A 22793-nucleotide genomic window follows, 5' to 3' on the forward strand; every position below is an offset into this window, starting at 1 on the left:
TTTAAGCTCTGAGTTTCCGGCCATTTTATCCCTCCTTTATATATAAACAGTCTTACTTGTCTATAGGAGATGTCACTGGAAAGCTTCTTTGTCGATCTCCGCATCAGCCACGCTGTCTTCCGTTCAGGCTTTTGTTCTGCTTAGGCCGCACCTGGTCATAAGACTTTATCCGGACTCTGGGCCCATAACCTGTTGCAGAGTATGATGGATAAGTGCAGCGGAGTCTAATTCAGATCAGACATATTCTGTAGTAACAGGAACTGGCTTGTTTATTGAAACATCATCACACAGACAAAGATGTCTCTCTGCCTCATGGTGAGAACACACACAGATTACAAGCAGGAAGAAGAAACCAACAAGTACATCATTGTGATACAGAAAGCACAACATATCATAAAGAACACAGTCTATCATATCAATGCTCACTAGCGACATCTTGTGTCCTTTATCTAAACTGCATCGGATATATATTCTAAGCTAAGTTTGTTGCATATATCCAACAGCCCAACCTTTTGAAGAGCGAGGGCCACTTGGTAATCGGTCACGGGCCATAATGAGCACAGCGGGCGGATGGCAGGTCCCAGTCTGCTCTGTATATGCCTACCCTATTTTTTTTTTTTTTTTTTTTGCGGATTGGAGGTAGGACACAAGTCACAAGTCGGTTTACCAAGCCTTAAGCCTCGTACACATGATCGGATATCTGATGGAATCTAATCCGATGGTTTTTTTCATCAGATATCCGATGAAGCTGACTTTCATCAGTCTTGCCTACACACCATCAGTCAAAAATCTGACCGTGTTCAAACGCGGTGGCGTAAAACACTACGACGTGCTGAGAAAAATGAAGTTCAATGCTTCCGAGCATGCGTCGACTTGATTCTGAGCATGCATGGATTTTTGACCGATGGACTTCCACACAGATGATCGTTTTTTTCTGTCGTTTTTATATCCATAGGAAGAATTTAAAACATGTTCTATTTTTTTTCACCGATGGAAAGCAAGCCGATGAGGCCCACACACGATCGGTTTGACCGATGAAAACAGTCTGTTTTCATCGGACAAACCCATCGTGTGTACAGGGCTTTAGAGGTGAATGGAAGGTCCAATTGGGTTGGACTGACCATGGGAAAGGGGCCCAAGGCTGTTTTCACACAGATGTGCTGCAGTTTACCTGCACCGCTGGTGCAACACAGTGTACCTTTGGCTTTCCTGCACTATGCAATAGACTTCTATTATATTCTGCAGGTTTGATGCACTTTCAGAAAGCTCACCGAACTCGTAGGTATTAACAGAAGTCTATGGCTCAGTGCAGGTAACCTGCAGGTGCACTGCTCTGCTCCTGTGGATCAGTTTGAAAGAAGCCCAGTTACCATTGCAGAACAGATATGCCCATATATACACTGTGATTTTAGTAATAAACTGACCTTTAATAACAGTATTTTATTCCATCCCAGAGCAGGAGGTCGCGGGCCACATCAGAGGGCTCTGTGGGCCACATGCGGCCCCCGGGCCACGGGTTGGGCACCCCTGGTTTACACCTATGCAGTTTGCTTTTGGTAGTTTCTGCAGTGCTTTTTGTTGTGCGTTTTTTGCGCAATTTGCGTTTTGCATTTTTTATGCTTTTTTTTTTGGAGGGCATTTTGTTGGACAGATTAAAAAAAGCAAATTGCGCCAAAAACGCACTACATGCGATTTGAGCTTTGTGATATGGTGCATTATCCTGCTAGAAGGAGCCATCAGAAGATAGGTACACTGTAGTCATAAAAGGATGGACATGGTCAGCAACAATACTCAGGTAGGCCTATATAAGTCGTAAATTACTTTAAAAACCTGTGTAGTGTGTTTTATTTTTGACACTTTTTATTCCAGATGTAGGGGTACAATGTACAAAGTACCCCATACTCATTCACATAGGGTGGGCGCCAAGATCTGGGAGCCCCCTTATTAAAGGGGGCTCCCAGATTCCGATAAGACCCCTGCCCGCAGACCCCAACATCCAACGGCCAGGGTTGTCGGGAAGAGGCCCTTGTCCTCATCAACATGGGGACAAGGTGCTTTGGCATGGGGGGGCGCAGAACCCCCCCCCCCCCCCGCCACAAAGCACCCACCCCCTTATGTTTAGGGCATGCGGCCTGGTACGGTTCAGGGGGGCGCTCACTTGTCCCCACCCCCTTTCCTGAACGGCCGGGCTGCGTGCTCAGGTAAGGGTCTGGATGGTATGGATTTTGGGGGGGGGACCCCCACGCAGTTTTTTTTTCTGTTTAATTTGGTTTGGAGTATCCCCCTCAAGATTCATACCAGACGCAGTGCCTGGTATTGTTGGGGATCAAAGTCCATCTCCCATTCATTGAAGTCGGACGCATGTCGGACTTCAAGTCGCAGGGCAAAGACAGATCCAAATTAGTACGACTGTCGTGTCGTGCCAGTGTGAACCTAGCCTCAATCTACTTTCCTCCCCATTCTGATTCTCTGTTTGAAATTCAGCAAATCATCGTCACCACATCTAGATATCTAAATGAGTTGAGTTGCTGCCAAGTGATTGTCTGATTAGCAATTTGTGTAACCAAGCAATTGAACAGGTGTACCTAGTAAAGTAGCTGATGAGTGTATTTGTATGCATGTGTATACAATAAATAAACATATATCAAGAAGTCTCATCATTGGAGGACTGGCAGACTGTTCTTCCAGAACATCCAGAAACTGACCATGCTGGGATGAATGAGCTTCTATACTTGGCATGGTCAGTTTAAAATAGAGCAGGTTTACTGGCAGGATCACCAGATATTTTAGACAAAGGAACATGATACTTTTTAATACAAGTACATGGTACAACAGACACATATCGTGATATTAAATGTTGGGGTAACACATTCTATAATTCAAATCTTTATCCAAGAGAATACATGCAGGGCTGATTCTACTCTCTCATTACTACTACTGTCTCTCTCTTCTCTGTGCTAGTGCTCTTTCTTCACATTACTACTACTGTCTCACTCATTTACTACTTCTATCTTTTCTTATTACGAATGTTCACTCTCATTCTGGATATCCACTTGTATGCATTCATGAGCATCATCTGCTATATGACTAAGCGGTGCTCACTTATGGACTGGCATGTTTTCTTTTGAATATAGAAATTGCAGTGTAGCAAATATTCTTGCTGTATTCTTTTTGATGTGATTTGATATTTGGACCTATTGTACAGTACTATACTGATTCTATACATGTCAGGTACATCCTTATTGCAAAAGCATTGTTGGTATGTTGTGTACTTGCTCTATTTTCTTAGAATTATTGTACTAGGTTGAACTCTAGGGAAAATAAAATAATTCGCCACACTGCTAGGGGCAAATGCTTGTTTATGCCAAGGGTGCCCAGAACAAGGACTTTTTGCTACCTGATGCACTATTGCTCCAGCATCCAGTACTACAATCTCCCTAAGGCTGGATTCACACCTATGAATTTTTAGTGTTTTTTGCAGATTTGCACTACAGTCCATTTAACATGGTTTCCTATAGAACACGTTCTGTAGTGCAAATCTGCAAAATGCAAAAAGCACTAAAACTGCAAAGGTGTGAATCCAGCCTAAAGGACCGTACACACGATCGGATTTTCCGACGGGAATTGTGCGATGACAGGCTGTTGTCGGAAAATCCGACCGTTTGTATGCTCCATCTGACAATTGTTGTCGGATTTTCTGCCAGCCATGTTGGATAGCATGCTTTAAAGCCTGTCCGCCAACAAATGTGTGTTGTCGGATTTTCCGATTGTGTGTACTAGGGCTGAAACAACTAATCGATCGACAACTAATCGATCGACAACTAATCGATTATGAAATTAATCGATTACAATTTCCATAATCGATTAATCAGCCAGTAACCTAATGGGGTTAAAAAAAACAAAAAATTAGCCCTTTTATAGTACAAAAAAGCAAATCACTACTGTAAATATTACTTTCACTGTCCCACAGTAAAATAAATGAACCCCTTACAGTAGTGATTATTTGCTCTTTTTGCACTTATTTTTGTTTTTTTAACCCCATTATGTTACTAAACATCTCAGGCCTGGGTCACACCTCTGTGTTTTTTGGTGCTTTTTGCAGAAACACACTACAGTTCATTTACATGTTTTCCTATGGGACACGTTCACATCCATGATTTCTTTTCAGGTGCTGCGTATTTGTAAAGGGCAAGGACTTTTTAATGCAAAACAGTGCTATTTTGTGTTTTTTTTTTGGTTCAATGTACTTCAATGGAGAAGCTGCAGAAAAGCATGTATGTGTTTTTGCGGTGTTTTGTAATCTGGCCAACAACAAATTGGCCCAAAAAATGTTTTAAATACAATTTCTTTTTTTTTTTTTTTTTAAAGCGGAGGTCCGGTAAAAAAAAAAAAAAATTAAAAGTCAGCAGCTGCTAACACTGTAGCTGCTGACTTTTAATGAGGACACTTACCTGTCCTAGTCACCAGCGATGTCGGCCCCCGCCGAGGCCGATCCTCGATCCTGGCAGCTCCAGGCGCCGCCATCCACAGTAAGGGAAACAGGCAGTGAAGCCGTGCAGCTTCACTGCCCGTTTCCTACTGCGCATGCTGCCTGTTTACCTTAGTCAGGATGGAGGTGCCAGGACCGAGCGATCGCCGTTGGGGGCCCATTATCGCTGGCGCCTAGTACAGGTAAGTGTCCTTATTAAAAGTCGGCAGCTACACTGTAAGTAGCTGCTGACTTTAAAAAAAAAATAATAATAATAATTTGCGGGTGGAATCCCGCTTTAAGGACTCAAAATATCGAATTATCGGTTGAAAAATTAGTGCCGGTAATAGTGGGTGTGCAGACCTTCATTGCAGGCTGTAATTGTACCCAAAGCCCGGCACATTCTGAGGTTTATATCGTGACACATGGAGATGGGCTGACCAAGGTGCTTTTAATTCTGGTCATCTTTGTCCCAGAATACACAATATTCTCATCCTAAGAGATTGCCATTTAAGGGCTATTAGAAGTCGGCATGTATAGTACAGTATTTATGCGTCCATTGTTTGAAGTCCATCCTCCCATTTGTCCAGATGCCATGTGATGTCATGTCTATTTTTAAAGCAGTGTTGTCATGAACGGATTTTCAGAGTTTGGTGCGATACTTGTGACCGTCTCACTACTACATATAACTTCACAGAAGTAACACTGAGCTTCCACATTCTGATAGTTGAGAAATGGACGGGTTCGAGGGGTACTCCCGCCTGTCCAAATACCGTACTTCTAGTAGAACAGTAATATTTTAGTAAATAGTTCACTCTTGGACTCTTATTAATGTACTGGTTTACTCAGCCCAGCCCTCTAGCTATTTTGTAAATTAAAGTGGAGGTTCACCCCTTACAAAAATTTCTGACATCACACGGAGTCGAGCCATCCTACCGACAGGATGCCGGTGTTTTTTTTTGTTTTTTTTCAGCACATACCTCGTTATCAGGATTTTCACCTCACGGCAATCCCGCGGGAGTGGGCGTTCCCAAGCACTGCCTGTGATTGACAGGCGTCCGAACGGCGCATACTGCGCGTCACAGGTTGCCGACAGAACCCGAACGTCGGTGCGCAGGCGCCGTATAGAGCCGCACCGACGGTCGGGTTTTTCGGCAACCTGTGACGCGCAGTATGCGCCGTTCGGAAGCCTGTCAATCACAGGCAGTGCTTGGGAACGCCCACTCCCGCGGGATTGCCGTGAGGTGAAAATCCTGATAACGAGGTATGTGCTGAGGAAAAAAAAAAAAAACACCGGCATTCTGTCGGTAGGATGGCTCGACTCCGTGTGATGTCAGAATTTTTTTGGAGGGTGGACCTCCACTTTAAAGTGGATGTAAAGCCACTCTCATCCTTTCTAAACTACTGCCATAGTGCTGATCTATAAGGATATACGTGCTTCCTGCATGTATCCTTACCTGTCAAATGTCTCCTCTCTGTCTGTTATGAGACCTGAAAAACTGCAGATTCTGTGGGTGGGTCTGTTGTCTGGAGCTCTGTGGGTGGAGTCGTGATGTCAGTAGACTCCCTGCCCTCCTCTACACTCCCCTTACACTAAATTCTGCTATGATCACTAACATCCAGTCAAAATCCAGAAAAGTAACCACATGACTTCAGAAAAGGAGTGGGGGTGGGAATTTAAAATAGAATGCCTGTCTCCAGGCTAGTGCATGAGATATGTAAATAACCTGTCACTCACAGCAAAGGAGCGGAACGGACTAAGGTTTTTCTCTGTAAGTCCGTTTTATTTCACTGAACAATAAAAGAGGATTGCTCAGAGCTGGATTAACTAACTCTGTGTGGCAAAACTGGGCACAGATGATAGGAAATCTTATACTCTACATTGTGACATCAAAAAAATAATTTTGGGGTTTACATCCACTTTAAACGTATTTACAATTTGTAATGAAAAAAATCATCATATCTTCTGTGCCCCAACATTACTAGTTGCCACAAATATTGTCTGAATGGCCATAAGTAAATAGGAACCCTGCTTTCTGTTATCAATCCAGCTTGTTGGAAATTCCCTATGCAGCGGTTTACAGATCATTCTCATTTCTTCCTGAAATAGAAATGAACCTTTAGCCATTGTTCTGCATTTTACAGTCACTTGCGGAAGGGAAGATTGTGGCTGGTGGTGGACCAAGGCCATCTAAATCTCTCTTTTTGCCTATCTGTAACCAAGCACAGTAAACTTACTGCAAATTTCTAATAATGGTTAGCATAGCAAATCTTGGCGGGAAGCAGACAGGGTTCAATTCTTCTGGCCAAAAGCCCAGTTCCCCCAGTATGCAGTACAAGAGCAGCATTGCGGCCGGGTTCACACCTATGTGAATTGGTTGCGGCTTAAACCACATCCAATTCGCATAACATTATAAAATGCATTGATTTTAATGGGGGTGGTTCACATATGTGCGATGCATTCGCACTGCGCATTGCCCAAAAAAGTGTGCTTTTTCTAGGCATTGCGGTGCGGCTCGGCTGCGAATTCAAGCCCATTATATTCTATGGGCACGCATCTGATTCGCAGATGTATTCAGTTCTCAACAGGATTTCTCTAATTTTCCTTTAATACACTTCCCCCCTCCCCTCCCCTAGGTCTCCAAATTTGCAGCTAAAACAGAGATGATCTGCTGAACAGCTCTCTATCTCTTTGCAGAGATAACAGAGATGGAATTTGCACTGCACAAGTGTGAATCCAGCCTTAAGGTGTCTTTTGAGCTTGCAGACCAGCACGTTTATTCCTCAGCAATAGTCGTTTCTCACATTTCACGAGGGGCGTACATACAGGGGTTGCAATTGCAACCCGGCTGTGCGCACCTAAATAGGATAGATGGCATATAGAGTAATCAATCCCATCCATTTTCCTCCTTTCAGAAGCTGCAGGAGGAAAATGTAGTGGGTCAGTTCCTCTACATGCCAGCCCTTCTATCCACACCTGCTGCCCCAAGCTCCTGTGTACTAGTTGCCGCTCCCCCTTATTCCCTGCAGCGCTGCCAGCTTCCTTCTCCTCCAATAGAGATTGTCCTCCATCTCATTTCTCTGTCTTAAAAAAAAAATGGTAAAATAAATAACGTGGTAAAAAGTAATTTAAAGCGGAGGTTCACCCTCTATATTAACTTTATCTTAATAACATCTGCAGACTTAATACATTTTGAATCCATATTTGCATTTTTTAATCGCTCGTCTTACCTTGATTACGAGTGACCGCTTCCCGGAAGTCTTTGCTTGTGGGCTTCACAATGCCCACAGGCAAGATGGAAAACACCTGGCAGTTTATCTTTCTGACGGAAAACGATCGCAACCTATTACAAGCGGCTAGCAAGTGAGTGCGAAGGTGCCATCTATAAACATATTTATGGAACATAAATATAAAAAAAAAAAACGTGGAACCTCCACTTTAAGTATCAAAATATACTGACACCAGTGGCAGAACTACCAGGGTTGCAAAAGTCGAACTTGCGACCAGGTCCTGACGTTCCGCTGGGGGGCAGGGGTGCCCTTTATGGTTTCTTGCACCAGGGCCCTGAAAGTTCTAGTAACCCCTCTGTATTTCACTATATGACAGTGGCTGCTTTGAGTCTTGTTTTTCTCTGGTTATCGTTGTTTAGTAGCGCTATCATATACGTATATATTGGCAACCTTGAAGAATTTGAAAAAGGTTAGAAATGTGTTCATTTATTAAAGTGGTTGTAAACCCTTTACAACCGATTTTACCTACATTAAGGCTTACCTGTAGGTGCTCGAAATATCTCCTAAACCTCCACAGAGATATTTCGAATAATGACGGGCACAGATGTCTACGGCGCATGCGCACTTTAGAAACGGCGATCGTGTCGTGACTGGCGCCTCACGCGCGCATGCGCGGTAGTGACGTCAGCGCGGCTCCGGTCAATCACAGCGCCAGACCGTGATACCTGGAAGTAACCACCGGGAGAGATGTCGGCCGCCCGAGCGGTGTACGAGGTTGGCTGCGGGAGCTTCGATCTGATGCGAGTATTACTGTGTCTTGCAGGAGGTGTGTTCTTTTTTTTGATAAGTGGGTTTACAACCACTTAAACTACTTGATATAACCAGGGCCGCCATCAGGGGGGTACAGGCAGTACACCTGTAAGGGGCCCGGAGGTCCCCAGGGGCCCGGGTGGCAACCCCCTTTAAAAAAAATATATATTTTTTTTTTAATATATTTTTATTTTATTTTTTATTAAAGGGACAATTATTTTTTTTTTATTTTTTTTTTAGAGGCCCCCAGGGCAAGCCCCCCCCCTTTTTTTTAATATATATTTTTTTTAAGATATTTTAATAAAAAAAAATTATTAAAGGGACAACTTTTTTTTTTTTTTTTTTTTTTTAGGGGTCCGGAGGTTCTCCGGGGCCCGGAGATCCCCAGGGCCCTGGATGACAACCCCCGCTTTTTTTTTTTATAAAAACAAAAAAATATATTTTTTTTTAATATTTTTTATATATAGATAGATAGAGATATATATATATAGAGAGATATATATATAGAGATATATATATATATAGAGAGATATATATATATATAGAGATATATATATATATAGAGATATATATATATATATAGAGATATATATATATATATAGAGATATATATATATATATATATATAGAGATAGAGATATATATAGAGATATATATATAGAGATATATATATATAGAGATATATATATATATATATATATAGAGATATATATATATATATATATATATATATATATATAGAGATATATATATATATATATATAGAGATATATATATATATATAGAGATATATATATATATATATATATATATATATAGAGATATATATATATATATATATAGATAGATAGATAGATAGATAGATAGATAGATAGATAGATAGATATTAAAGGGCTCAGAGGGCCCCATGTGGCAAACCCCCTTTTTTAATTTTTTTATAAATGTTTATTTTTTTGTTTATGTATTTTTTTTTAATTTTTTATTTTATTAAAGGGCCCAGAGGTCCCCAGGGTCCCAGATGGCAACCCCCCTTTTAAAAAAAAATAAACATATATATTTTTTTATGTTTTTTTTATTTCTTTTTTTTCTTTTTATTAAAGGGCCCAAAGGTCCCCAGGGCCCTGGATGGCTACCCCCCTTTATTTCTTATTTTTTTGTAAAGGGCACCCCCCACTTCTCAATTCACGGCAGCCCCCCCACGTCTCAATTTCAGGCGGCAGCACCCCCACCCCCCCCCGGTTCTCTGCTCCAGGGGGCCCATGTCTGAAGCTGTGTAAGGGCCCCATCATTCCTGATGGCGGCCCTGGATATAACTTTTGGTTGTTGTTAGGGATTCATACTGTATATGATGTATGTTTGCTTTAGGCACTTGTGGTTCTAAAGTACCTATGATTGGGCATGTAATGGGGCAGGATGATAATTATGACCATTTTATACAAAGCTATTTGTATGATTGCTTCTATTCTATTGTATTACATTGATGCTCTTCCTGGATGTTAGATGGCTTGGCCTCTTGTTTTAGATGTAAGAACCAATTAATGGAATGCTATGGCAGCACTACTTCCTCCACTTGGACAATAAAAGGCACAAACGTACTCGGATGGAATTAGTTGGAGCATCACAAGCAGTATGTCTCATTTGCCTTTTATCAGTATCATTTTAATTTTAAAAACAAAAAATGAGGAACTATTTTTAAACAATTGTCTGGTTCATGTACTCTAAAAGAAGACCGTTGTCATGTATTTTACTTTATATGAGTCACTTATTTAAATATGAGATATGCAATACATTGTGCACATGGCGTAAAGCATAAGTGTTAACTAGTTCTAGCCCAAATAATGTGTTCAGAGGGAATGCTGGGAGATTACTTTCTCTTCTTTGCAACAGTACCGGGTTCTTATTTCAACAGCTTTAGCCTAGGTTCACATTGTAGCGATGCGGGAACCGGCGCGATTCCAGCACAGGTGGGAACACCCATGTGATCTGATTCCAGTGCGGGAATAAAAAAGTCCCTGCACCTTTTTTGTGCGAATCCAATGTGAGTTCAGCCATACAATTGTATGGCTGAACTCGCATTGCACAGACATGGCTTGTGATCGGCTCCGTAGTGCGGGTGCGAATCACATGCGATGTCTGTGTTCACTACAGTGTGAACCCAGGCTAATACTTTCGAACGCTCAACCTTTCCCTTGTCAGGGAGTGCTTGTGAAGGGTTTCTCCTCCTCCTCCATATGGATCTTTTATGTTCTATTTATAAATCTCTATGGGCTGAATATGAACCATCATTCATGCTGATAGTAGGTAGGGATGGGAGTTCCTACACTTATGTGTATCCATGTTCTGGAGAGTTTTATGCCAGCTGTGATATTGCAGTAAAAACGGGGGTAGGACTTATAAAAGAGGGGCCTGGGATTTTTATTGTGAACTGTAAGCATCATCGGTGTCCCCAGAGAGCCTCCTCCCCTTACATCAGTGTCCCCCAGAGAGCCTCCTCCCCTTACATCAGTGTCCCCCAGAGAGCCTCCTCCCCTTACATCAGTGTCCCCCAGAGAGCCTCCTCCCCTTACATCAGTGTCCCCCAGAGAGCCTCCTCCCCTTACATCAGTGTCCCCCAGAGAGCCTCCTCCCCTTACATCAGTGTCCCCAGAGAGCCTCCTCCCCTTACATCAGTGTCCCCCAGAGAGCCTCTTCCCCTTACATCAGTGTCCCCAGAGAGCCTCTTCCCCTTACATCAGTGTCCCCAGAGAGCCTCTTCCCCTTACATCAGTGTCCCCAGAGAGCCTCTTCCCCTTACATCAGTGTCCCCAGAGAGCCTCTTCCCCTTACATCAGTGTCCCCAGAGAGCCTCTTCCCCTTACATCAGTGTTCCCCAGAGAGCCTCTTCCCCTTACATCGGTGTCCCCCAGAGAGCCTCTTCCCCTTACATCGGTGTCCCCCAGAGAGCCTCCTCCCCTTACATCAGTGTCCCCCAGAGAGCCTCCTCCCCTTACATCGGTGTCCCCCAGAGAGCCTCCTCCCCTTACATCGGTGTCCCCCAGAGAGCCTCCTCCCCCTTAAATCAGTGTCCTCCAGAGAGCCTCCTCCCCCTTACATCAGTGTCCCCCAGAGAGCCTCCTCCCCCTTACATCAGTGTCCCCCAGAGAGCCTCCCCCTTACATCAGTGTCCCCAGAGAGCCCCCCTTACATCACGGTCCCCAGAGCCCCCCTCATTACATCAGTGCACAACAATATACAGTAGCGCACTACCCTGTGCTGCATCGGGGGGGGGGAAATGGTGTATGTTTGTTTTTTTGCTCCGTCCCTGGGCATTCATTCATGCGTGACACAATGCGCAGAAAGCAAGAAGTGTAAATGGTCCCTAAGAGAGAATTTACTTAACTTTCGAGAAATTTCTTCTCGCTTCCTGACTAGAGGACAGGCAGTTAATGGATATACTGTATATTCAATGGGACGCTAGTGGTTTAAAAATAATTAAAAGCCTGATGTTTTTTTAACCATTCCCTATTCTATCCAATATCTATCATAGACTGAATTATAGATGCTATATAATCCTGTGCTGCACATTACTGAGGCTGGTTTCTGTTGCCTTGTTCATTACTGGGGCTGGTGCGTCACATCAGGGGGCATTTATACCTCTGGGTGGATCACGCAAGTCTTTTTTTTTTTTTTCTTGGTTAAAAATAAAACATGAATCAAAAGGCATACTTAGGGGTTTGTAGACCACATTGGCGCTGAACACACAACACACCCTCCCTTTAGAACTTAAGACGGCAATAGCTAGCTTTTTTTTTTTTTTCTTTCTATTCCAGTCATTTTTTAGATCAAAAATCTACACAGAAATCTACTCCAAACCTGGGCAGCAGAGGGTACCAAGAGATCTGGTAGTCTGTTGTAAATCAGAGCAAACTGAAGTTCTGTAGCACTGCAAAAATGAGCTTCAAAAGAGCTCATTTCCATGGGAAGGGGAGTATTTTGCAGAATGCTACATTGTAACAAAGGCGTCAGGGAGAAAGTGCAATGGGTCCCAAGAGGACAGATGAGAAGAATATGGATGAAAGAAAAATCTGTGTTTCCCAGCTTGTATAACAGTGTAAATTTGCTGTCCCCTCAAAATAACTCAACACACAGCCATTAATGTCCAAACCACTGGCAACAAAAGTGAGTACACCCCTAAGTGAAAATGTCCAAACTGTCAATATTTTGTGTGGCCACTATTATTTTCCAGCACTGCCTTCACCCTCTTGGGCATGGAGTTCACCGGAGCTTCACTGGTTGTCACTGGCGTCCTCTTCCACTTCTCCATAATGACATCACAGAGCTGGTGGATGTTAGAGACCTTGCGTTCCTCCACCTTCCGTTGGAGGATTCCCCACAGATGCTCAAAAAGGGTTTAGACCTGAAGACATGGTTGGCCAGCCCATCACCTTTACCCTCAGCTTCTTTAGCAAGGCAGTGGTTGTCTTAGAGTTGTGTTTGGGGTCGTTATCATGATGGAATACTACCCTCCGGGACAGTCTCTGAAGGGAGGGGATATTGGCATTCATGGTTCCCTCAATGAACTGTAGCTCCCCAGTGTCGGCAGCACTTAGGCAGCCCCAGACCATGACACCCCCACCACCATGCTTGACTGTAGGCAAGACACACTTGTCTTTTACTCCTCACCTGGTTGCCACCACACACGCTTGACACCATCTGAACCAAATAAGTGTATCTTGTTCTCATCAGACCACATGATATTGTTCCAGTAATTGTTGTCCTTAATCTGCTTATCTTTAGCAAATTGTTTGCGGGCTTTCTTGTGCATCATCTTTAAAAAAGGCTTTCTTCTGGGATGACAGCCATGCAGACCAATTTGATGCAGTCTGTTGCATATGGTCTGAGCACTGATAGGCTGACCCCCCACCCCTTCAACCTTTGCAGCAATGGTGGTAGGGCTCATACGTCTATTTCCCAAAGACAACCTCAGGATATGATGCTCAGCACGTGCACTCAACTTTGGTTGACCATGGCAAGGCCTGTTCTCAGTGGAACCTGCAGGGCACTCACCCCCCCCCCCATGTTGAGGGCATGCAGTCTGGTATGGATCGGGGGGCACCCACTTGTCCCCACCCCCTTTCCTGATCTGCCGGGCTGTGTGCTCGGATAAGAGTCTGGAATGGATTTTGTTTTGTTTTTTCGACGTGGGGGTTCCCCTTAAAATCCATACCAGACTAAAGGACCTAGTATGCTCTTAGAGGGAGGGGGAATCCATGCTGTTTTTTTTTTTATTTGGTGTGGAGTTCCCCTTCAAGATCCTCAGAGCACAAGTCGCTTGCCAAAGTTGGATCAGTTAGACTGCTTTCACACGGAGGTGCTTTGCAGGCACTATAATGCAAAAAATAGCACCTTGAAAGTGCCTCTCCTCTCACTCCAAAGAGAAAGCTTTCACACTGGCGCGCTGGCAGGACAGTAAAAAAAAAGTCCTGCTAGCTGCATTTTTGCAGCGCTGTAGGAGCGGTGTATACAACACTCCCAAAGTGCCCCTGCCCATTGAAATCAATGAAACTGCAGCGGCGCTTTGCGGGCAGTTTTAACCCTTTTTCGGCCGCTAGCGGGGGTTAAAAGCGTCCGAAAAGCGCTGCAAAAATTATAGTAAATTGCTGTTAAAAATAGCAGCCCGTTACCGCCGAATCCCCCACCGCCTCAGTGTGAAAGCAGCCAAAAGATGGCGATCTGACTTTGATCTGTCTTCAGTGATATTAAATGGGCTGAAGTAGGATCAAAGTCGGACCAACTTGTGTCGGAGCAGTTAAGATGGCTCTCATAGGGAATCATTGATTTTCACACGTAATGCGGCTTAAAGTGGTTGTAAACCCACTTTTTCACTTTTACCTACAGGTAAGCCTATAACAAGGCTTACCTGTAGGTAAGGAGAATATCTCCTAAACCTGTACGGTTTAGGAGATATTCCCCCCGCAATGCGGGCGGCGCATGCGCAGGGGGGAATCCACGGCGAAAGGACCGGCATCCGCCGGACCCTGCCGATTTTAAATCTCACGCGCGGGAGTGACGTCATCGCCGCTCCAGCCAATCACAGCGCTGGAGCGGCGATACCCGGAAGACATGCCGGAGCAAGATGACATCCTGCTCGGCGTGGACCAGGTAAGTGGTGTTCACCTCGTTCCGAGGTAAGTATTTCATAATCGGCTAGTATGCGGTGCATACTAGCCGATTATGCCTTTTGCCTTTCAGGTTTGAACAAAAAAAAAAAAGTTTATGCGGTTTACAACCGCTTTAAGCTCCCAATGTCGGAGCGTTTGCCGTAGACTTTAGTTATTTACTAGTTTGGATGAAAACAGTCAGAGCCGGTTCACACTGCGGCGGCACGACTTCGGGGGCGACTCGGCAAGGCGTCCTGAAGTCGACTTCAGAGGCGACTTGCAAAATGACTTCTGTATAGAAGTCAATGCAAATCGCCCCGAGTCGTCCCCAAAGTCGTACAAGAACCTTTTTCTAAGTCGGAGCGACTTGCCTCACTCCTATTAGAACGGTTCTATTGAATAGAGTAGGACGCGACTTGTCAGGCGGCTGAGTCGCCTGACGAGTCGCCCCAGTGTGAACCGGCTCTCAGTGTGCGGCACTTGTCCACAGCCAGCTGTAGGTCAGATTTTGATAAATGAGCTTCAAAGGCAACACTTCAACATAAAATAGAAGTAATCCTTCTAGTGTTCTTTACATTTTGGCAAAATAAATATGTTCATGCTACAAGCGACATCACCTTTTTGCTTTACAGCAGTTTTTCCAAATATACTGAAAGGCAAATCCACTTCTATAACTTGGAAGCTGTTAACAAGTAATGTACTAAAAATAGAACTTCTAAATGCATGGTAAGGTACAACATAGGAAAAATAAAAGATGTGCACAAAAAGGAGCTTTTGTTTTAGCTTGAGTGTGTTGCCTGAAGTGAATGTTCTACAAAGAAATGGCTATGTGCAGGGGAGGGCTGGCAGGGGGGGCAGGGTGGAAATCTCCCCTTGGGCTGGTGACACTATGCACAGCCACCGGCCGCCACTACCAAATGCTGTTTTTGCAGAGCAGGAATATGCCTGCTGGAGCTCTGTTAACACAGGTCACGGCCGCTGCTCACCTCCCACTGTGCAGCCGTGCCTGTGTCAGCTCCGAGGTAGATGGCTGCAGAGCTGAGCTATGTCTCGTCTCACACATAGCTCAGCCTCAGTGCACACCAGCACCGACATCCCCTTCTCTCTCTGCACAGACACGAGGACTCTGATGTAAGGGGGGCCTCTGATGTAAGGGGGCCCTCTGTGCGGTCTCTGATGTAAGGGGGTTCTGTGTGGACTCTTGTGATCAAGAAAAATCTTGGACTGTTTTCCTCGATCCATCACTTTTCCACCCTCTATGGGCCACTTGACTGGACTTGCCCCCCGGGCCTAAGGCTGCCAGCCCTCCCCTGGCTATGTGCAATCATAGAATCTGTTCTGACAGCCGGGAACGTAAGCTGCTCTGTTGCTTGCTACCTATAGATGAATTAGCATTTTTCTATTTCTATGGAAACAATGTAATAATTTAGCACAGCATTGCTAATATTTGTATTAATCCTTTTACTTTAGTCTTCCTAGTCTTATACTCGGCTTTCTTCACAGCTGCCAAATCGCTGCTGTGCAGCTCCCAGGAAGCCACACAGACAACCGTGCATGCATGGGAAAATCTTATTCATTCCTATATAGAGGTTTTCTATTCTGTGTCTCATTGGATGAAACCATTCCATAGAAATGAATGTGATTTTTCCTGCTCGTGCACAGTAGTAGTAAAGCACTGGCTGGAAGAGTTGGTGGCAGCAGCTGTGGAGAGAGGCAAGTTGACTGTTAAAATGTAGGGGTGAGAGTAAGAGTTATGCTTAAAGGGGTTGTAAAATCAGGTTTTTCTATGCATTAGGATAAAAAAAAACATTCTGTGCTGCAGCAGCCCTCCCTAATGCTTACCTGAGCCCCATCTCTGTCCAAAGATGTCCATGTGTATCCTGGCCGCCCAGGACTCTCCCTCCTAATTGGCTGACACACAGCAATGGTGCTATTGGCTGGTAATACATAAGGGTTTAATACATACACTGGTAATACAACTACTTGAAGCCTGCCATATATGGCTCTAATGTCATCCGGTGATTCCTGAATTGGCTGAGTTCCATCTGGATAACCCTGTCAGCAGCACCTAGCTTGACAACTTTGTTTGAAAAATTAGAATGAGTTGGGTGCAAAACGATTGGCCAAATAGTGACTGCATCCAATCAGATACAGTCACTGTTGGGGTATTCTGTAAGCCACAGGTGCTGGTTGTCAGAACACAATAGCCAGCAGAGAGGATTCCTTCACCAGTGCTGATTACATGGTCTCTTGGCTTTCTATTGTTTATCCCAAGGTCTGAATAAGAGAAATCTTTACATTACACTATGAATTGCCTTGGTAGTTTTATCTGTCTGTAGTCAGCAAATATCACAGTTCAGTTCATTAAGGTCTCTCAGTATTTTCATGATTATACACAATGGAATGAAGCATGCTCCTAATACATATTATTATTTTTATTTTTCAGCCCATGAAGCCACTGAAGGCCACTGCCACAACGTCACAGCCTGTTTTAACCATGCAACAAATAGATGCCATTTTTTACAAAGTCCAAGATATCTACGAAATCCATAAGGACTTTTATGACACCCTTTATCCTTGTGTTCAGGAGTTTGACAACAAGACAACTGTCGGGCATCTCTTTCAGAAACTGGTAAGATAAAAACAATGTTCACGTTGATTACTCTGGCTTCATAAATCCTTCATCAGTACATGTAAAGGTTCCAATAAACATTATATACATTTTGGCCATAAACTAGCATGCGCTTTCCTCCTTATGACTCCAGTCAATCACAATGATACAAAGGTGGCTATGGACACAAACGGTCATGATCAGGAGCTGGTACTGCCAGCTACCAAACATTAGCGGTGCCGGTGACCAAGAGTTTTCTTTCACGACTCGACCTCTGTGCTGGGACTGCGCTATCAGCACAGAAACAGCGGCTGCCTGGCAACACATATGTGCGGCCTGTGGTTGTTACAGCACATAAAACCAGAAAAAAGAAATAGTTGTGGAAGTCATCGATTTGGTGGTTTTGATGCGAATCTCAGTGGAGGTGGGTGTCACCACAAATAGTTATACCAACAAAGAAATTAAATGTGGATCACATATCAATATACATTTTTTAATTCAGAATATAAAATAATGATCATGTGCTCATTATATTATATTCTGTATTTTTGTGAACAATTTTTTCAGAGTATATTCTTAGTTTTTTTTTGAATAAATCTTTTTTAAATTGATATTTGATCTGGTGTCTTTTTCCACATTTAATTTCTTAGTTGGTGTGGTATTAAAGCCCACCCTTTTGCCTCCGTATATATGTGTTAGGTAGTCATTAAGGGGTTTGTGACGAACCCTCAGTCCAGAACCAGCACTATCCAAGACTCTTGAGCCACCGGCACCTTTAGTCTAGTGCGGGGATATGCAATTAGCAGACCTCCAGTTGTTGCCAAACTACAAGTCTCATCATGCCTCTGCCTCTGGGTGTCATGCTTGATGCTGTCAGAGTCTCGCTATGCCTCATGGGACTTGTAGTTTGGCAACATCTGGAGGTCCGCTAATTGCTTATCCCTGGTCTAGTGTAAAAACCAGCAGACTAACTTTATTCAAGCACATGTTACAACAAATAAAAAAACTCAGACGCTCCCCCCACCATTGGATTCATGGTGGGTTAAACTGTCCAATGACAATAGACACACAGGTCAGGTGTATTCAAACTTCTCATCAGTAAACAGTCTTATCAGCAGGGGATGGCTGCTGGAGGAATCCCCCTCCCTCTTTCCTCATAGCACACACACACATTATTATCATTAGGGGTGTAACGGATCAGAAAACTCACGGATCGGATCGATCCTCGGATCAGGAGTCACGGATCGGATCATTTTTCGGATCAGCAAAAAAAAATACTAAACTTGTTACACCCAACAGAGTTTTAGATTCAGTTATTTTCAACACAAAACGGAGCTTAAATACAGAATATGTAAATCTGACGGACTGTTTACATGTTACATTTTAAAATCTGCAGCAAACCTTACATGCGTGCTAATGTGACAGAACACCTCCGATTTTCACATTAAGTTAAATATTAATATCAGAGAAGTTCTGTCACATTAGCAAGCATGTAAGGTGCCATTAAACGCAGCTATTCACAAAAAAAACTATTTGTTTTTTTACCAAAAAACATTTATCAGAGTACATATTGGCCTAAATATATGAGCGACACAGTACCGTATCGCAAAAAAATGCTCTGGTCAGGAAGGGGGGGGGGGTAAATCTTCAGAGGCTGAAGTGGTTAAACAGGGACCTGGACAATGCCATACACAGTGTGTGAAGCAAAGGAAAGGTGTACTGTGACATGCTGTGTATACAGTGGGGGAAGTGTCTCAGTGTAGCACACACACAGACAGTAGCGATGTACAAGCACACACTGACAGGTTAAGCCCTCTCCACCCCTCCTAAGGACTCTCATGATCCCCTCACAGCCCGGTGTGATTGTTCCAGCACGGCATTCCAAGCAGGCAGGTTAGGGAGAGGAGAAAGTGAGTGAGAGGAAGTAACAAGCTGAACACACACTGCTGGCTTAGTTTCTCACCTCTCTATACAGTGCACTTGTTCCCGATCCCTCACCTAACATTATCTTATCTGCAGAGCAGAGGCTGGCCGTTCCCCCTTCCAGACACTTACAGATTACTGTGTAATCACGGGTGAGTCGGTGACATCCATCGCTTTTGTCGGAGCAGCCAGGGGAATTCAGTCCCATGCTGTGAAGGGTCACTGGCAAGCACACGCTCTCCACTGGGCTGGAGCAAGATGGCCGCCAGCTCCGGAGCTAGGCCGAAGCCGGGGACTTTCCTACGGCCGAGGCTCCGGAGCGATCCGCGGATCGTGTGGTGTGCCGATCCGAACGGGGTGGCCCGTTCGGATCACGGATCGGTGACGATCCGTTACACCCCTAATTATCATTATTATTATTATTTAGGTACTTGTATAGCGCTGTCAATTTACGCAGCGCTTTTTACATATACAATGTACATTCACATCAGTCCCTACCCTCAAGGAGCTTACTCTAAGGTCCCTAACTCACATTCATATACTAGGGCCAATTTTAGGCAGAAGCCAATTAACCTACCAGCATGTCTTTGGAGTGTGGGAGGAAACTGAAGTACCCGGAGGAAACCCACGCAGACACAGGGAGAACATGCAAACTCCAGGCAGGTAGTGTCATGGTCTGGATTCAAACCAGCAACCCTTTTTACTGCTAGGCGAGAGTGCTACTCACTACACCACTGTGCTGCCCACATCCCATAATATCCGAGGCAGACAGCCACAATAGAACATTAGAATACAGTCACACCCCAAACGATCACAGCAAAGAGTACACAACAAAATGAGACAATACACACACACCGTCCAGTGTGGCTGTACAGTGAGTCTGATTAGTACAGATCAGACTGGATTTCTCAGTCACCCGGTGCCCCAATTAGAGACACATGGTGATTTACACATGAGGGCCTGGGGAAGCTGGACACAGAGTTTCCAGAGCTCTCCAAGGTAAGCTGAGTTGCATAAACCCCCCACCCAAAGTGATTCCTATCACAGGGTTAAATGCATCTTTTTATTTGTGCCCAAAAAGGCAAAAACAAACTAAATCAGGTGGTATTCATTTGTATTTTGGTGAAAATACATATGTTCACCACCTGTGCCAATGGTCTTTGTGTCTGATGAGTCTTGGACACCTTTCATACTAAGGCAGTTTTCAGGTGTTTTAGCGCTAGAAATAGCACCTGAAATCTGCCTCCCATGCTGCCCGATTGTGAAAGCCTGAGTGCTTTTACACTTCGAAAAAGCTCTGTAAGCAGCATCTTTGTGGCTGTTTGGGAGCACTGTATACAGCACTCCCAAAACGCCCTGCCCATTGAAATGAATGAGCAGCTCTTCCGAAGCGCGGCAACACGGGCGCTTTTAACCCCTTCTCCGGCCACTAGTGGGGGTTAAAAGTGACCCGCTAGCAGCTGAGAAAGCGCCACTAAGATGAGCGGCGCTATTGCTTGGGTGGCCCCAATGTGAAATTAGCCATACCCTACAACTAATACAGAGTAAAGACTTTATTTAGACCAGAGCCAGTACAAGCATTAACCTGGCTGCACAAAGTAAAGGAAAACATCGAAAAATATGATTGCAGCCATTGTAAGGTCTTTCCTCCTGAAAATACCTTTTTTTCTTGTCTTGCTAACTCTATGGCTTCAATGCTTTGAGTCCCTGACCCAAACCGTTCCGAGTTCGCTCTGACATATTCCAGGTCAGTCACTCGGAGACAAATGTGTGACTACAGAGAAACAAGTATGTAGGTGAATGAATGACTTCCTCTTGAGCAGCAGTCACTCACAATCCCATCAAAATTGTAGAAAATAAAAAGGTTAGCTTATATAAGGGGAGGAAAGAGAATTCCTCTCCAAATATAGGGATTTTTACGTGAGGTGTGTTGCTCTTAGTATCGAAGGTAGGCGCACAAAACACAAGGTTTTTAGATATCAAAAATAATTTAATTATATAAATATAAAGTTTCACATTTCATAAAATAAGTTAGCAAAGTGAAATATACATGATCACGACCAAATACACATGATTTATACAAAAAAGGAAATAAGGGTTATAATTAGAAGAAAAGCAGATGCGATATTGCCAACTAGTTTCGCACTAGATGTGCTTCATCAGGGCTTGCATGATACTTCTGTTCCTTAATTACATGTGATGGTCTGTGTATGACATAAAGGTTCATCATTAATGCAGGTATGATCAATTAAATGTCTTTAAACTTTGTAAATAAATGTTCAACACATGTACAGATAATAGAATATAATGTGCTTACCAATTATGTCTAAAAAGCTCAAAGAACCTGGCAGAGCAAAAAGAGCTGCCAAGAAAAATAGCGAAGGCGAACCTGATGCGGACAGGAGATATTGACTGCTGCACTTTCAATCAGTGGAAGCCAGATCCACTTGATTTTAGCAGGTGCGGACAATGAGATGTATAGAGGGGGTTCACCACAGTTAAGGAGGAAGAGATACAGGTATTTGTACGTTGTATCTATTTCTCTCCTAAAGAAGAGGAAACAAAATTAAAAATGAAAGTATGAAAAAAATGATGAATGAAGAAATAAAAGAATAATAATAATACAGCAGATTCAGAAGGTATCCATATATATTTATAGACATTTTTAAGTATAAATATATATGGATACCTTCTGACTTCCACTGATTGAAAGTGCAGCAGTCAATATCTCCTGTCCGCATCAGGTTCGCCTTCGCTATTTTTCTTGGCAGCTCTTTTTGCTCTGCCAGGTTCTTTGAGCTTTTTAGACATAATTGGTAAGCGCATTATATTCTATTATCTGTACATGTGTTGAACATTTATTTACAAAGTTTAAAGACATTTAATTGATCATACCTGCATTAATGATGAACCTTTATGTCATACACAGACCATCACATGTAATTAAGGAACAGAAGTATCATGCAAGCCCTGATGAAGCACATCTAGTGCGAAACTAGTTGGCAATATCGCATCTGCTTTTCTTCTAATTATAACCCTTATTTCCTTTTTTGTATAAATCATGTGTATTTGGTCGTGATCATGTATATTTCACTTTGCTAACTTATTTTATGAAATGTGAAACTTTATATTTATATAATTAAATTATTTTTGATATCTAAAAACCTTGTGTTTTGTGCGCCTACCTTCGATACTAAGAGCAACACACCTCACGTAAAAATCCCTATATTTGGAGAGGAATTCTCTTTCCTCCCCTTATATAAGCTAACCTTTTTATTTTCTACAAATGTGTGACTACAATAAAAATGTGTGTTTTGAAAGAATACCAGAGTGTCTTTCTAGGCCAAAGTTCCCTTTTAAAATTGTGAATATATTAGTTGGTAGTTTGGGTACCATGCCACATTTTTACTGCAAGGTTCTCAACTGATGGCAGATTCTAAAAAAAGATTTATTGTACACGTTGGGCTCAGATTTTTTTTTCTTGGTGAAGTTTTTGATTCTGACCGCCTTGTATTAATCAATGCAGCCCATTGAAGCTGGATGTTTTTTTCGGAAATGAAACTAGACAGTTACTGTGCAATTACCTAGCCGTGAATGCACTACAAATGAA

The 22793-nt window shown here is 43.3% G+C and overlaps 1 protein-coding gene across 4 annotated transcripts in view; it reads left to right on the top strand.

Annotated features, from left to right (window-relative positions):
- Positions 1-22793, top strand: part of ABR (ABR activator of RhoGEF and GTPase) — a 612111-nt gene that overhangs the window by 385053 nt on the left and 204265 nt on the right. For all 4 annotated transcript variants that reach the window (XM_040338587.1, XM_040338588.1, XM_040338589.1 and 1 more), the window contains one exon: positions 17096-17281. In XM_040338587.1, the coding sequence (XP_040194521.1) occupies positions 17096-17281 (186 nt within the window). The remainder of the gene's footprint in view (positions 1-17095; positions 17282-22793) is intronic.

This window comes from Rana temporaria, chromosome 2, assembly GCF_905171775.1.
Source record: "Rana temporaria chromosome 2, aRanTem1.1, whole genome shotgun sequence".
Lineage (NCBI taxonomy): Eukaryota > Metazoa > Chordata > Amphibia > Anura > Ranidae > Rana > Rana temporaria.